Source organism: Corythoichthys intestinalis, chromosome 3 (genome assembly GCF_030265065.1).
Source record: "Corythoichthys intestinalis isolate RoL2023-P3 chromosome 3, ASM3026506v1, whole genome shotgun sequence".
NCBI lineage: Eukaryota > Metazoa > Chordata > Actinopteri > Syngnathiformes > Syngnathidae > Corythoichthys > Corythoichthys intestinalis.
In genome coordinates this window covers 38,540,855-38,555,484 of record NC_080397.1, presented here as the reverse complement: position 1 = coordinate 38,555,484, position 14,630 = coordinate 38,540,855, and the positions used below count along the sequence as shown (strand labels likewise).

The 14,630-nt window shown below is 38.5% G+C and overlaps 1 protein-coding gene across 1 annotated transcript; it reads left to right on the top strand.

Annotated features, from left to right (window-relative positions):
• The first annotated feature begins 2,293 nt into the window (after positions 1-2,293).
• On the top strand, positions 2,294-7,708 carry ppp1cc (protein phosphatase 1, catalytic subunit, gamma isozyme). Its single transcript, XM_057831431.1, has 7 exons — positions 2,294-2,638; positions 4,082-4,213; positions 4,417-4,647; positions 4,750-4,854; positions 5,129-5,352; positions 5,477-5,611; positions 7,079-7,708. Exons 1-7 carry the CDS (start codon positions 2,584-2,586, stop codon positions 7,166-7,168), a joined length of 972 nt encoding a protein of 323 aa, XP_057687414.1. The 5' UTR covers positions 2,294-2,583; the 3' UTR covers positions 7,169-7,708.
• The last annotated feature ends 6,922 nt before the right edge of the window (positions 7,709-14,630 follow it).

The following is a 14,630-nucleotide window of genomic DNA, read 5'->3' as shown; positions in this document are numbered from 1 at the left end:
TGTCAATATCAGGCAACAGGTTAAATATTCTAAAATTTCAATTAAAAAAAAAAGAAAGAAAATCAATTTTAAAGTGTTATTTTGCATCATAACCACAGTGTATTTTGTTTGCATTCATTTCAATTTTATTAATCTATAATTTCTTTAAATCATTCATTCCTCTTCCGAGCTGCTTATCCTCAAATGAGTCGCAGGGGTGCTGGAGCCTATCCCAACTAGCTACGGGCAGTAGATGGGGTATGCCCTGAATCGGTTTCATTAAATCATATTATCTAAAATTAATAGGAAAAAAAATACAATAATTGTACATTATATATATATTTTTTTTAATTAATCATAATTTAATCATAATTGAGACCTGGCATCCTCATACAGTGGGGCAAATAATTATTTAGTCAACCACTAATTGTGCAAGTTCTCCCACTTGAAAATATTAGAGAGGCCTGTAATTGTCAACATGGGTAAACCTCAACCATGAGAGACAGCATGTGGAGAAAAAAAAAACAGAAAATCACATTGTTTGATTTTTAAAGAATTAATTTGCAAATCCTGGTGGAAAATAAGTATTTGGTCAATACGAAAAGTTCATCTCAATACTTTGTTATGTACCCTTTGTTGGCAATAACAGAGGCCAAACGTTTTCTGTAACTCTTCACAAGCTTTTCACACACTGTTGCTGGTATTTTGGCCTATTCCTCCATGCAGATCTCCTTTAGAGTAGTGATGTCTTGAGACTGGCTAGGCCACTCCAGGACCTTGAAATGCTTCTTACGAAGCCACTCCTTTGTTGCCCTGGCTGTGCGTTTGGGATCATTGTCATGCTGAAAGACCCAGCCACATCTCATCTTCAATGCCCTTGCTGATGGAAGGAGATTTTCACAAGAAATCTCTCGATACATGGCCCCATTTATTCTTTCCTTTACACAGATCAGTCGTCCTGGTCCCTTTGCAGAAAAACAGCCCCAAAGCATGATGTTTCCACCCCCATGCTCCACAGTGTGTATGGTGTTCTTCGGATGCAATTCAGTATTCTTTCTCCTCCAAACACGAGAACCTGTGTTTCTACCAAAAAGTTCTATTTCTCCCAGTCCTCTTCTGGATCATCCAAATGCTCTTTAGCGAACCGCAGACGGCCCTGGACATGTACTTTCTTCAGCAGGGGGACACGTCTGGCAGTGCAGGATTTGAGTCCCTGGCGGCGCATTGTGTTACTGATAGTAGCCTTTGTTACAGTGGTCCAAGCTCTCTGTAGGTCATTCTCTAGGTCCCCCTGTGTGGTTCTTGGATTTTTGCTCACCATTCTTGTTATCATTTTGACGCCACAGGGTGAAATCTTGCATGGAGCCCCAGATCGAGGGAGATTATCAGTGGTCTTGTATGTCTTCCATTTTCTAATAATTGCTCCCACAGTTGATTTCTTTACCTATTGCAGATTCAGTCTTCCCAGCCTGGTGCAGGTCTACAATTTTGTCTCTGGTGTCCTTGACAGCTCTTTGGTCTTGGCCATAGTGGAGTTTGGAGTGTGACTGACTGAAGTTGTGGAGAGGTGTCTTTTATACCAATAATGAGTTAGAATAGGTGCCATTAGTATAGGTAACGAGTGGAGCCTCGTTACACCTCGTTAGAAGAAGTTAGACCTCTTTGACAGCCAGAAATCTTGCTTGTTTGTAGGTGACCAAATACTTATTTTCCACTCTAATTTGGAAATAAATTGTTTAAAAATCAAACAATGTGATTTTCAGTTTTTTTCCCCCACATTCTGTCTCTCATGGTTGACGTTTACCCATGTTGACAATTCTCTAATCTTTTCAAGTAGGAGAACTTGCACAATTGGTGGTTGACTAAATACTTATTTGCTCCACTGTGTGTGGACATCACATTTTGGGTCATGTAGGACTTGTAGGTCATGCTTGTACTTTACCAAACATTAATACTGTGGCCTACATGACTCAAAATGCAATAAAATGTAGGACTTTATGAGGTTGTGTTTTTTTGTTTGTTTGTTTGTTACCAAAACAGTTATACACAATGTGTAAATTTGTCAAGAGAGATGACAACATTATTATCATTAATGCATTATAATGTCTGTACTTTTGGGGGACATTTTTATTGTGTGGTAGTTTTTCAAGCAATTATTTTATTTTATTTTATTTTATTTTATTTTATTTTATTTTATTTTATTTTATTTTATTTTATTTTATTTTATTTTATTTTATTTTATTTTATTTTATTTTATAAGCACCTGGGGTTGTTGGGAACCTCCACTCCAGTAGAGGGCAGCAGGGTGACTGCTCCGTCCTCTACTTTGGACAAGGTGCGGCAGAGAAGAGCAGAACGGGATCTTTGTGTTCCGAATGACCGCGCACAGTGATCCACTTTTCATAGTCGAATTCAGTGTTTCGATGTGGACAATTTTAAGGCTGCGTACGTCGATAATGTTTTAGTTTGTTCGAGGGTTTCTATCAAAACAGGCAATATTTGCCCGCCACCGGAAAAGCGACGTAACATTGGGTGCTAATGCTACAAGAGCTAGCAGCCGAGACCTATATTCGACTACGTTGATATTTTAACAGCAACAACACGATGGCCGATGTCGACAAACTCAACATTGATAGCATAATTCAACGTCTCTTAGAAGGTAAGTGTATTTGCTGTTCTCGACAATGTGTGACTTTAGTAGCATTTTGTTCTGTTTGATTTGTGAATATTTAACCCTTTAACACCTAAGTCAATTTTGACCGAATGTGCATGCATTTGATGTTGCCTTAAATTTCAATGAAAAAAATATTAACAATGGCCAGGTTGGGTCCTTTTTTTCAGGACACCATAACCTTTACGTCCAAACTGTTGTTTTCTTCACTGACCAATCGTAATCACCATTTTGGACCTAAAAAGACAACAAAAATCCCCAAACCTTTTGTCAGAATTTGTAATATTGATGTCCCATTGACAACCAAACATGCTCGACTAACCGTTTTGAAGCTCGATAATATTTATTCAACTAGTTAGGATAAACATTCAACAGAAAAGATTAAGACTGAATAGTTTTATGTTTGACAATTCAACACAAACAGCAGGTAAGGTCAGAGGCTTTTTTTGTCCTTTACACATTGTATGGTCAAAACAGGTTATATACAGTGCAAAATATTGTAAATAAATATACATATATATAATATAACACAAAAAGGGTTTGGAGGATATCTCTGTGAGGTTAAAGATTGTACCCATCACCTTTTCAAAAATATATACACTACATGCAATCAAGCTTCTTGAACACGCACATCTATATTCAAATTAAAAAGATTGATAGTAAAGGAAAAAAATCAAATATAACATTAAAAAAAGTGTTTTCATAAATATTGACAATAAGCTATGTGAGTCAAAAATTTTCAGACATGCCACTCAGTTTCCTCTTGAACAGAACACAGAGCTACGTAACACAGCCCACTCTTTTGCCGTTTGTGCGCTGCTGTCACTTCTCACTCGCAGAGACGCTGACTCATCCGAAGAAAACAATGACAAATTCGGCTCATCCTCTTCCTTGAGGTGATGAAATAATGCATTAGCTTGCGCTAAATTTAGTTTCCAATTAATTCCGCATGTTTTAAACCGGCCGATCCAACCGGCCGTTGATCGCTACCTTGCCTCCCTCTCCTTAGGTGGCGCCTCGCCCGGCAATTTATTAAAGATGTTCACATTAAGTCCGTCCTTCTTGACCTCACAATGGCTCCTGGGATATGTAGTCTTTTGTGGTGCTTTCGGTTTTGAAAAAGGGCAAGAAATGATGGAAATATGGACATAAACACAAGGTCCATGCAGTGTTTTAATGCTTATTTATGAGGGCAATAAAACAGTAATGACATTATCTCCCGTTTTACTTGGTCGATTGACTTCAAGTAAAAACGGGCGTGGACCTCAACTTCAGCTCTTTCAAACCAACCAGTTGCACGTGGGTGATGTAATTATAGCGTGACGAGGCGTCAATGATATGCGTAATTTTGTCACCGCCGACACGTTAAGTGTTAAAGGGTTGAATGCCAGTGCTTCGAATGACGTATGTAATGTATTTTGTTTTTGCTAGTGAGAGGAGCGAAACCTGGAAAGAACGTCCAACTGCAGGAGAATGAGATTCGTGGCTTGTGCTTAAAATCCAGGGAAATCTTCCTGAGTCAACCCATTCTTCTGGAACTCGAGGCCCCTCTCAAGATCTGTGGTGAGTAGATCGAATAGGATTCACTATCAGAAAACAGAGATGTGGCATTCAAATAAGAACAGCTTGTTTTTGACTGTTCACTTATCACCACTGATGAGGATGGACGTCCCTCGGGATCATCGGCAGCCAATGAGTTCATAAGTTGGTTGGTGAGAGTGTTGGAACACAACATCTCTAATAATCGTTCTCCGTTTCTCTCTCAGGTGACATTCACGGGCAATACTATGATCTACTGAGGCTGTTTGAGTATGGGGGCTTCCCCCCAGAGAGCAACTACCTATTCTTGGGAGACTACGTGGACAGGGGGAAGCAATCTCTGGAAACCATTTGTCTTCTGCTCGCTTACAAAATCAAGTACCCTGAGAATTTCTTCCTGTTGCGCGGAAACCACGAGTGCGCTTCAATCAACAGAATATACGGCTTTTATGATGAGTGTAAGTCATTGTATATTTATTACTTAGTATCATGTTGTTGTTTTTTTCATTTAAAATTTCCTTCAAAGCGATTATTGGAATTGTTTTCTCTTAATGTTCTAGGTAAACGGAGGTATAACATCAAGCTCTGGAAGACTTTCACAGACTGTTTTAACTGCCTCCCAATTGCAGCCATTGTTGATGAAAAGATCTTTTGCTGTCATGGAGGTGATTTTTTTTTCTCTTTTACTTTTGTTATACCAGAGGTTGTACGCTCTCTAAAAGTTTTTAAATTGCCTTGAAAAGCGTTTCTAAGAAAGCTGTCACAGCAATAAGAAATAATTGCGGTCTTTTTAATTTGACTCTGACTGGTTTGTCAGTCTTTTGTTTGTTCTTGGCTGAGTTTCTGTGCAGTATGTCATGCTGACGTCAAGCCAACTCAATTGTTGCCAATGGCAGTCCCCGCAGTGTTTATTTATTCTCATCTGCTCATTTTGTACAGGGCTTTCTCCTGACCTGCAGTCCATGGAGCAGATAAGGCGCATAATGCGCCCCACTGACGTCCCCGATCAGGGCCTGCTGTGTGATTTGCTGTGGTCTGATCCAGACAAGGATGTGTTGGGCTGGGGGGAGAACGACCGCGGTGTCTCATTTACCTTTGGCTCGGAGGTGGTGGCCAAGTTTCTGCATAAGCACGACCTGGATCTGATCTGTCGTGCACATCAGGTCATTTTTTTAATAATAAAATTACTATATAATCGGAACAGTGTTTTAATACTGTGTCTACAGGCGTTCAGCAAAATGGATTTGAAAGTGCTATAGAAATGTGACATTTCTGTCTTTCTTGCAGGTTGTTGAGGATGGCTACGAGTTTTTTGCAAAAAGGCAGCTTGTCACTCTGTTCTCTGCACCGAATTATTGTGGGGAGTTTGACAATGCTGGTGCAATGATGAGCGTAGATGAGACTCTCATGTGTTCTTTTCAGGTAATGTGCTCAAGCTTGTTATTTTCTTTTTTCATTCTCGAATTTGTAGAAATTTCCACAGTACAGTGATGCCCTCACTTAGGAGTGCCCTAATTCAAAAGTTAAGAGTACAGTGGTACCTCTACATATGAAGTTAATCTGTTCCAGGACCTTGTTTGTAAGTAGAAATGGTCGTATGTTGAGCAGGATTTTCCCATAAGATTACATTATAATTCCATTAATTCGTTCCTTAACCTGAAAACCTACACTAAATCCTTAATAAATGCTGCTGGTACTATTGCAAATATCAATTACACAGAGCAAAACAAACAAATCATGAATAAAAAACATAATAATAATATGATAATAGCAATAATAATAATAATACTACCTGTAATAATGTAACAAATCAAGTTCTAATGTGGCGGATGTGTTTTGTGTGGCTGACTGGAGGAGGGGGGGACTTTTTACTTTGACTTTTTTAGCAGTGGCTGACATTAGGCATGTTGTGCTGCACAAGTTCTGAAATAAATGATTAAAATCCTGAAACTGCCGATTTTTTTAGTGATGTTACCACAATAATAATAATTGTCACAACTTATAAAACTGGTGAACGGCGCACCACGCTCATATTTTTCTATCATTTCCATCTTCGTTTCAATGGTAAATCTCACCTTTTTTTCACCACCTGCTCTAACATTCTTGAACCCATGTTGATTACTGTCAAAAGAAAATCTGCCGTGCATCAGTCTTGCGGGAAAACAAGGAAACTGCAGCGCTGTCATAACTCGTATTTCGAGCATGTCGTCGGAAGTAGAAACAAATGGCGAGTCAAATTTTACGTCATGTCGAAAAGACCGTATGTCGAAGCAATCAAATGTCAAGTTACCACTGTAATTGCTTTGTTACGAGCCAACATTTATTTTAGAAGCATGCTTTAGAAAGTGCCACTGGAGATTATTTTCTAACTATATTATTCAACACCAAATCGCTATTTTACTGGAATTATGGATATACTGGATTTCCTTATTTTCACATTTAGGTATTATGTTTGAATCGCCTATTTATACATGACTTTTAACACATTGCTTTCACTTGTTGCAACATATATTTGGAAATGCTTAATATAATAAAGAGTGCTTCACCCACATACGAAAATCTGGCTATTTTATGCTGTGATATGTTCACATTTCATATTTAGATAATGAATTTAAAACCACCCAATGGATGCCTTTTGAACGTAATATACCTTAACCTTAAAATTATTTTATTCTAAATTGTGAGAATCTCAACATTTTATTTTTTACCACAATTTCATATACAAATAAAATAGACAAGCGTTGTCAAGTTAGCCTAACCCATTTCAAGTGGCCACTTCCAATATTGCTCAATACATAACACCTGATAGTTCAACATTTTACCGGCTCAAAGAACTGTTGTAATCTCAATCAAGTGATTGTGATCTCATACATCTTTCTATACTCGTAGATTTTGAAACCGGCTGAGAAGAAGAAGCCCAATGGCAGTCGTCCTGTCACTCCTCCTCGCAATATGGTCACCAAGCAAGCAAAGAAATAAAGGCTGTTCCAGCATGCAGCGGCCACTACTGTTCTTTTGTTTGTTTTATGTTTGAGGGATTGGTTAACCTTAATGTTGCCAGTACTGACAAGATGTCCACACCCACCCTATAAAAGCAAAATATGTTTTGTCCACAAGGGTCAATTGATATGTTACCATGAAAACCTCAGGTGTTTTGCACTCCATTTTGCAGCTACACTTTGCCACATATGACTGTTCAATCATAAACAAATGTTACAATAATGCTCCTTATGCACAGGAATGCCTTGTTTATATAGCTGTGCACAATTTTAGCAGTTTTTCCACGTCCTGTTTTCTCATTCTTTGCCAAAAATGGCTATTAATGAACATAATTGAGGTAGTCACAAATACCACTTTACTGTATATCTATTCAGTCTAAAGTCAATGAACATTGTATCACCACTTTACATTTTTATTCATCTCTTGTGCTAAAGGAAATGATCTAACAAGCTCTCTTTTAATGTCCAAATCTTTCTAATAAACTTTTAAGTGTATTTACGGGGATACAGAGAACCCTAACCCTGAATATCATTGTGTCTTTTGTAAAAAGCATCAAGTACTACAATGGCACGCATTTGCCATGTACATCATCCGGTGCAATTTAACATTAAGGTAAAAATAGAGCATGACAAAATTTAGAAATTTCAAATATGGTTGTTAATTGGTAATGTATGGCACCACTGATTTTTATGCGCAGGGCAGACTATATTGGCATATCTAAGTAAATTCTGTAACTGGATTGAGTCTTAAAAGACGAGCATGAAATGGTCTGCCATGTCCATCACATTCAAAGATTTCCATGTTGCTAAAATGGTTTGCTTGTTTATTCCCAAATCAGCAGTGTGTATACATTGTATTTTATTACCACAGCATTCTTAAGGGACAGACAACACCTAGGATAAAAGTGAAAGATCAGTATATAAATTTGAAAATCGCAACAACAACAAAAATAGGCCTCTGATTATAGGGAAATTATTTAACTCATTGCTTCCAATTGACAGCGATAGATGTCCATTTCATTTAAAGTGGGAGGACTGAATGCTTTTCAGTGCAATTGACAGTGCTAAACGTCCAAGAAAAATGGAAGGTTCCCATTTCCGACATTTAACCCTTTCATGCATGATTTTTTCCCCCTTAACTATCTCTGTAACATTCATACAGGACAGGGGTGGGTGCCAAACCTGCGGCTTAGGGGCTAATTGTGGGCCACGGGACAATAATTTTCGGCACCCATTTGACACCCAATTGTAACATTAGTGTTGCCCGGATCAATTGTGCGATTAAAATATATATATATGTGTATATATGTATGTGTATATATATATATATATATGTATATGTATATATGTATACTGTATATACAAATTATTTTAAATAAATTGAAGCATCAATTGGGGGAAAAATCGATTTGAAATAATTTAGAAAAAAGGGCAAATTATAAAAAGGTATGAGTAATAAAAATATATAATTCTAAATAAAATACAATTAATTAAAAAAAAACGAGATATTTAACTAACAAATTGAAAAAAAAAAAAATTTTTTTTTCAAAGTGTGCCCTGTGTGTATATTCCTCTGGGAATGTTATCTTATTTTTGTTTCATGACCTCACATAACTTAACTCGTTGTCTCCCATTAACGGCAATAGATGTCCAATCCATTTCAACAAGGCGGGGCTTGGAAGAAATGATCGCTTCCAGCCCCTCCCAGTTGAAATGGATTGGACTTCTATTGCTGTCAATATGTGTGTTCAATACAGAGGTGTGTAGTAACGCGTTACATTTACTTGAGTAACTTTTTGAGAAAAATGTACTTCTAAAAGTAGTTTTACTAAGCCATACTTTTTACTTGAGTAGATTTGTGAAGAAGAAACGCTACTCATACTCCGCTACTTTGGGCTACACTAGTCATTACTTTTTTCGTCTTTCTACATTTTTCTGCATATTAGATTTTACTTTTTTTTCCCAGTGATGCCAACAGTAGCACTACCAGTTTCACCAATGAGACATCACAACAATAATCACATGACTCCATTATACCAATCAGCTTGCCAAGCTTGCCATTTGATGATCACGTCGGCCTGTTCAATCACGTAGCGTCTTTAAAGCACCGTAAAACATTAAGAATTTGACATATAGCGCTGCCATCAACATGAATCGAAAGCACGGATTTTAATCTCCCTCCCAGTTTTAAATTGGCACTGATTAACCATGGTTTTCCGGAGATATGGTCCTTTTTAATTTCATATTAGGAACTATGAAGGAACTATTCACTATTCAACTATTCAAACTATGAACTATTTTCTCCACTAGAGGACACTCATGCTCTTTGGACGTAAAATGCTTCAGTTCTGTATTTTTTTTCTCTCACCGGAATTCAATGATTTTTATTTTTTTGTATTTTTTGGCCTAATGTGGTTATGTATTGGTTATTGTACAGTATAATAATAACAGTTCATATAGATAACTTTGTGCCGAGAAAAAAAATACAGTGGTACCTCTATATACGAAGTCAATTCGTTCCAGGACCTTGTTTGTAAGTCGAAATGGTCATATGTCGAGCAGGCTTTTCCCATAAGAATACATTATAATTCCATTAATTTGTTCCACAGTCGTTCGAGGTACCACTGTACCATTGTTTCAAAAAACAAATAAATAAATAAATAAACATCATAAGCACAATGTTACTAATACTTCAGTACTCTTTTCACCAAATACTTTTTTTACTTTTACTTGAGTACATTTTTGGGATGACTACTTTTACTTGAGTAATATTATTTTTGAAGTTACGCTACTCTTATTTGAGTAAAATTTTTGGCTAATCTACCCACCTCTGGTTCAATATCAATATTTTCTTTTACCAATGACCGCAACACATACTCTGTGACCTGGGCTGGCAGTGAATTAGTTCAAACGATGATAACGTTTATAACCAGTCCCCAGGGGTCACCGGGGTCCTGCCGGAACAAGATCCAGCACCTCCTGATTTTGGCCTTCCTCTGTTCCGGAACTTATTTGGGAGGATCCGGCACCTCTCGTGTATAGAAAATAAAATGTGGACCGGCGATTTCCATGGCTCGTTCATCGTCGCTCCTACGTCCGGTTCTTCCTTCGGGGAGGTTGTGTAGTGTATAAAAACACAGAGACACTTCGGATGGCTGTTGCATGGAGACAAAAAACAGCCAGTCAACAATGCAATCCCGCGCAACTCTCCTTTTCGCTCCCTCTCTCTCCCCGTTACGCTCGCCCATTTTTGTTTCTACAACAAATTGGCAATGTTGGTCACACTGAAACTGGACAGCGGCCCCTTGGGGATGCCGGTAACAATGTTGTTTATAAAAATTTAACGCCATTTGAAAGAGTCGGAGATTTGTTGTTGCACTGAAAAGCTGGACGAACAAATCACGCCTCTGACATAAAAAAATAAAAATAAACTTGAAATTTGCGGCATCTGATGAGCAAGCAGCCAGGATCAAACGGTATTTCAACATGCCAAAAATAAAGTTGCAATTACTGTCTTTTTTCAAAAAGAAGGAAGATGGTTCAAAACGAGTCAGAAAAGCAGCAACTGGCGATGAGGGCAGCTGCAGTAATCATGCTAACAGGCAGGACCGATTTCAGCAGGAGGCTAGCGCCGCAGCAGCTAGCAAGGTTCACGGACAGCCAGCAAAGCCGGGGCAGGAGGCTGCTACCGTGGCAGCAGCTAGTCTGGTTCAGCGCCACCAGGAGTGGGGGCCAGCTACAGCGCCAGCAGTCACCCAGGTGGACCACCAACAGCCGGAGCAACAGACCAGTACCCTTATTGGAAATTCGGCACAATTTGTAAGGCGGTGGAAACTTTGGGGCCAGAGAAGGCAGGGGGGATGAAACTCACAAAAGAATGGGTTTGTGTTACTTATTGTAATCTGTTTTTTTTTTTGCTTTGTTTTAGAAGTTAGACCTGTTGAGAAACTAATTGCTGACTATGTACTGTAAGTCCCACCTGTTGTTATGTGGGGAATTGCCCGTGTTGTGCAGAGTATAGCCTAAACCCTAAATCAGGGGTGTCCAAACTTTTTGCAAAGGGGGCCAGATTTGGTGTGGTAAAAATGTGGGGTGCCGACCTTGGCTGATGTCCTTTACGTAGAACAATATATTTAAGCAAATTTTAGCAAGCCATGCTGTGTGTCACATTTGCTTTCTTATTATTTTTAATTAATAATTTCATCAATCTCGCAACTAGCCTTTGTAGCGTTCTCTTTTGATTCTCGGGCTCTTGCGAAATACTGCTGCTGTGAAATTAAACTAGCCTCAAGTTGCTTCAATTTCTCGCTATGTACAGTGCCTTGCAAAAGTATTCGGCCCCCTTGAATCTTGCAACCTTTCGCCACATTTCAGGCTTCAAACATAAAGATATGAAATTTAATTTTTTTGTCAAGAATCAACAACAAGTGGGACACAATCGTGAAGTGGAACAACATTTATTGGATAATTTAAACTTTTTTAACAAATAAAAAACTGAAAAGTGGGGCGTGCAATATTATTCGGCCCCTTTACTTTCAGTGCAGCAAACTCACTCCAGAAGTTCAGTGAGGATCTCTGAATGATCCAATCTTGTCCTAAATGACCGATGATGATAAATAGAATCCACCTGTGTGTAATCAAGTCTCCGTATAAATGCACCTGCTCTGTGATAGTCTCAGGGTTCTGTTTAAAGTGCAGAGAGCATTATGAAAACCAAGGAACACACCAGGCAGGTCCGAGATACTGTTGTGGAGAAGTTTAAAGCCGGATTTGGATACAAAAAGATTTCCCAAGCTTTAAACATCTCAAGGAGCACTGTGCAAGCCATCATATTGAAATGGAAGGAGCATCAGACCACTGCAAATCTACCAAGACCCGGCCGTCCTTCCAAACTTTCTTCTCAAACAAGGAGAAAACTGATCAGAGATGCAGCCAAGAGGCCCATGATCACTCTGGATGAACTGCAGAGATCTACAGCTGAGGTGGGAGAGTCTGTCCATAGGACAACAATCAGTCGTACACTGCACAAATCTGGCCTTTATGGAAGAGTGGCAAGAAGAAAGCCATTTCTCAAAGATATCCATAAAAAGTCTCGTTTAAAGTTTGCCACAAGCCACCTGGGAGACACACCAAACATGTGGAAGAAGGTGCTCTGGTCAGATGAAACCAAAATTGAACTTTTTGGCCACAATGCAAAACGATATGTTTGGCGTAAAAGCAACACAGCTCATCAACCTGAACACACCATCCCCACTGTCAAACATGGTGGTGGCAGCATCATGGTTTGGGCCTGCTTTTCTTCAGCAGGGACAGGGAAGATGGTTAAAATTGACGGGAAGATGGATGCAGCCAAATACAGGAACATTCTGGAAGAAAACCTGTTGGTATCTGCACAAGACCTGAGACTGGGACGGAGATTTATCTTCCAACAGGACAATGATCCAAAACATAAAGCCAAATCTACAATGGAATGGTTCAAAAATAAACGTATCCAGGTGTTAGAATGGCCAAGTCAAAGTCCAGACCTGAATCCAATCGAGAATCTGTGGAAAGAGCTGAAGACTGCTGTTCACAAACACTCTCCATCCAACCTCACTGAGCTCGAGCTGTTTTGCAAGGAAGAATGGGCAAGAATGTCAGTCTTTCGATGTGCAAAACTGATAGAAACATACCCCAAGCGACTTGCAGCTGTAATTGGAGCAAAAGGTGGCGCTACAAAGTATTAACGCAAGGGGGCCGAATAATATTGCACGCCCCACTTTTCAGTTTTTTATTTGTTAAAAAAGTTTAAATTATCCAATAAATGTTGTTCCACTTCACGATTGTGTCCCACTTGTTGTTGATTCTTGACAAAAAATTAAAATTTTATATCTTTATGTTTGAAGCCTGAAATGTGGCGAAAGGTTGCAAGGTTCAAGGGGGCCGAATACTTTTGCAAGGCACTGTATCTTCCCAGTAATCTTGTCGTACATGTCAGCGTGTCTTGCTTGGTTATATCACCTCACATTGAGCTCTTTAAAACCAGCGACTGTCTCTTTGCAAATGCGGCAGACACAGTTGTTGCGTATTTTAGTAAAGAAATAGTCCAATTTAGGGCTGTCCCAAACGACTAATTTTCTCCCGATTAGTCAGCCGACTATTTTTACGATTAGTCGACTAATCTAATAATTTTTAAAAAAAATTCTTTTTTGTTTTTGTTTACTAATTTAGCAATGAAATTTTTGTTGACGCTTATCAATTCACAAAAAACATATTGGATCACCTAAATTATTTACTAAAGTACAAATAAACACGTAAATAACAATAATAAATCACAAATAAACAATTACTTCAAATGCTGATAGAATTAACTAGTGTAGCATCCCGATTGAAAAGATGGTCTCTTAAACTGATGGTTTACAACTTTTATTCCATCCTTGATGTAATCACACTGTAAGAGCTATGGTGCACACAAATAAAACAACACAATTAGAAATTAACGAAAACTTTTCACGTTTTTCCTTTTAAACCTTATTTATATATCAATGAATTGCCTATATGAATTGCCTTTACCTTAATTTATTACCTTATCATTGACAATCTCTTCCTTGAGTGCAATCGCTGTATATACTGTATATATTTATGACCTTTTAACGTTATATAATTTTCTATACCATAAAATAAACAATAACATGAAATAAACCTTTCAGTTAGCAATACTAATAGCACTTATTGGCCCATTGTCAATGAAACATTATTATTTAGTAAAGCGACAGCACCCTCTGGTGTATAAAAAATGCAAAAAAATTTTTTTTTTACAAACGGTGACGGCGCTTGAGGTGTTTATTCACGGCCGACGTGCAGCCAAGCTTGGCAGTGAAGAAACAGGACACAAGAGTGTACCCTCCTTTATTTCTTTGAAATAAGTCAATGTTTTGGACACTCTGGTGCGCTTTTTTGGCTTTGTGCCGCTTTCCCTGCTTGCATACAGAGCATCCGACATTCTGAACTTTCCGCGCATATATTTTTTTAACCCTTCATTAACCGTCGACGGGATGTTGTGCTCGTCGACGGATTTACGTCATTGATGACGTCGACTATGTCGACTAGTCGGGACAGCTCTAGTCCAATTATGAAGCGTCAGCCATCGTAGTCTACTTTTTTTTGTTAATTGTCGCCATTTTAGAAAATTAGGAGTAAAGTGTCACAAGCATGGCAGTGGGCACTTGCGTGTTGTTTTCAGCACCATTTTCTGCGTATGTCTCGGGACCTGTGCCCGTCTCATCCTCACTGCGCTGTCATATGTACTTTGCGTTTCGGCACCTTATGATTTACAAATTAAGCACTGCCAGTCCCTAAAAGGGTTGGAATAATAATAGCAATATTAGTAAGCAAACATGTTTCTGTGTGCGAAATTTAACAATATTTATTGAATTATTAAGTTACCTTTTTACGTGGAAGCC

Bases quoted from the DNA above. Each gene is read 5' to 3' on its own strand.
- ppp1cc (XM_057831431.1), top strand. From the start codon at position 2,584: ATGGCCGATGTCGACAAACTCAACATTGATAGCATAATTCAACGTCTC. The intron at 5,353-5,476 runs GTCATTTTTTTA...TCTTTCTTGCAG, and splicing joins TGATCTGTCGTGCACATCAG to GTTGTTGAGGATGGCTACGA. The intron at 5,612-7,078 runs GTAATGTGCTCA...CTATACTCGTAG, and splicing joins CTCTCATGTGTTCTTTTCAG to ATTTTGAAACCGGCTGAGAA.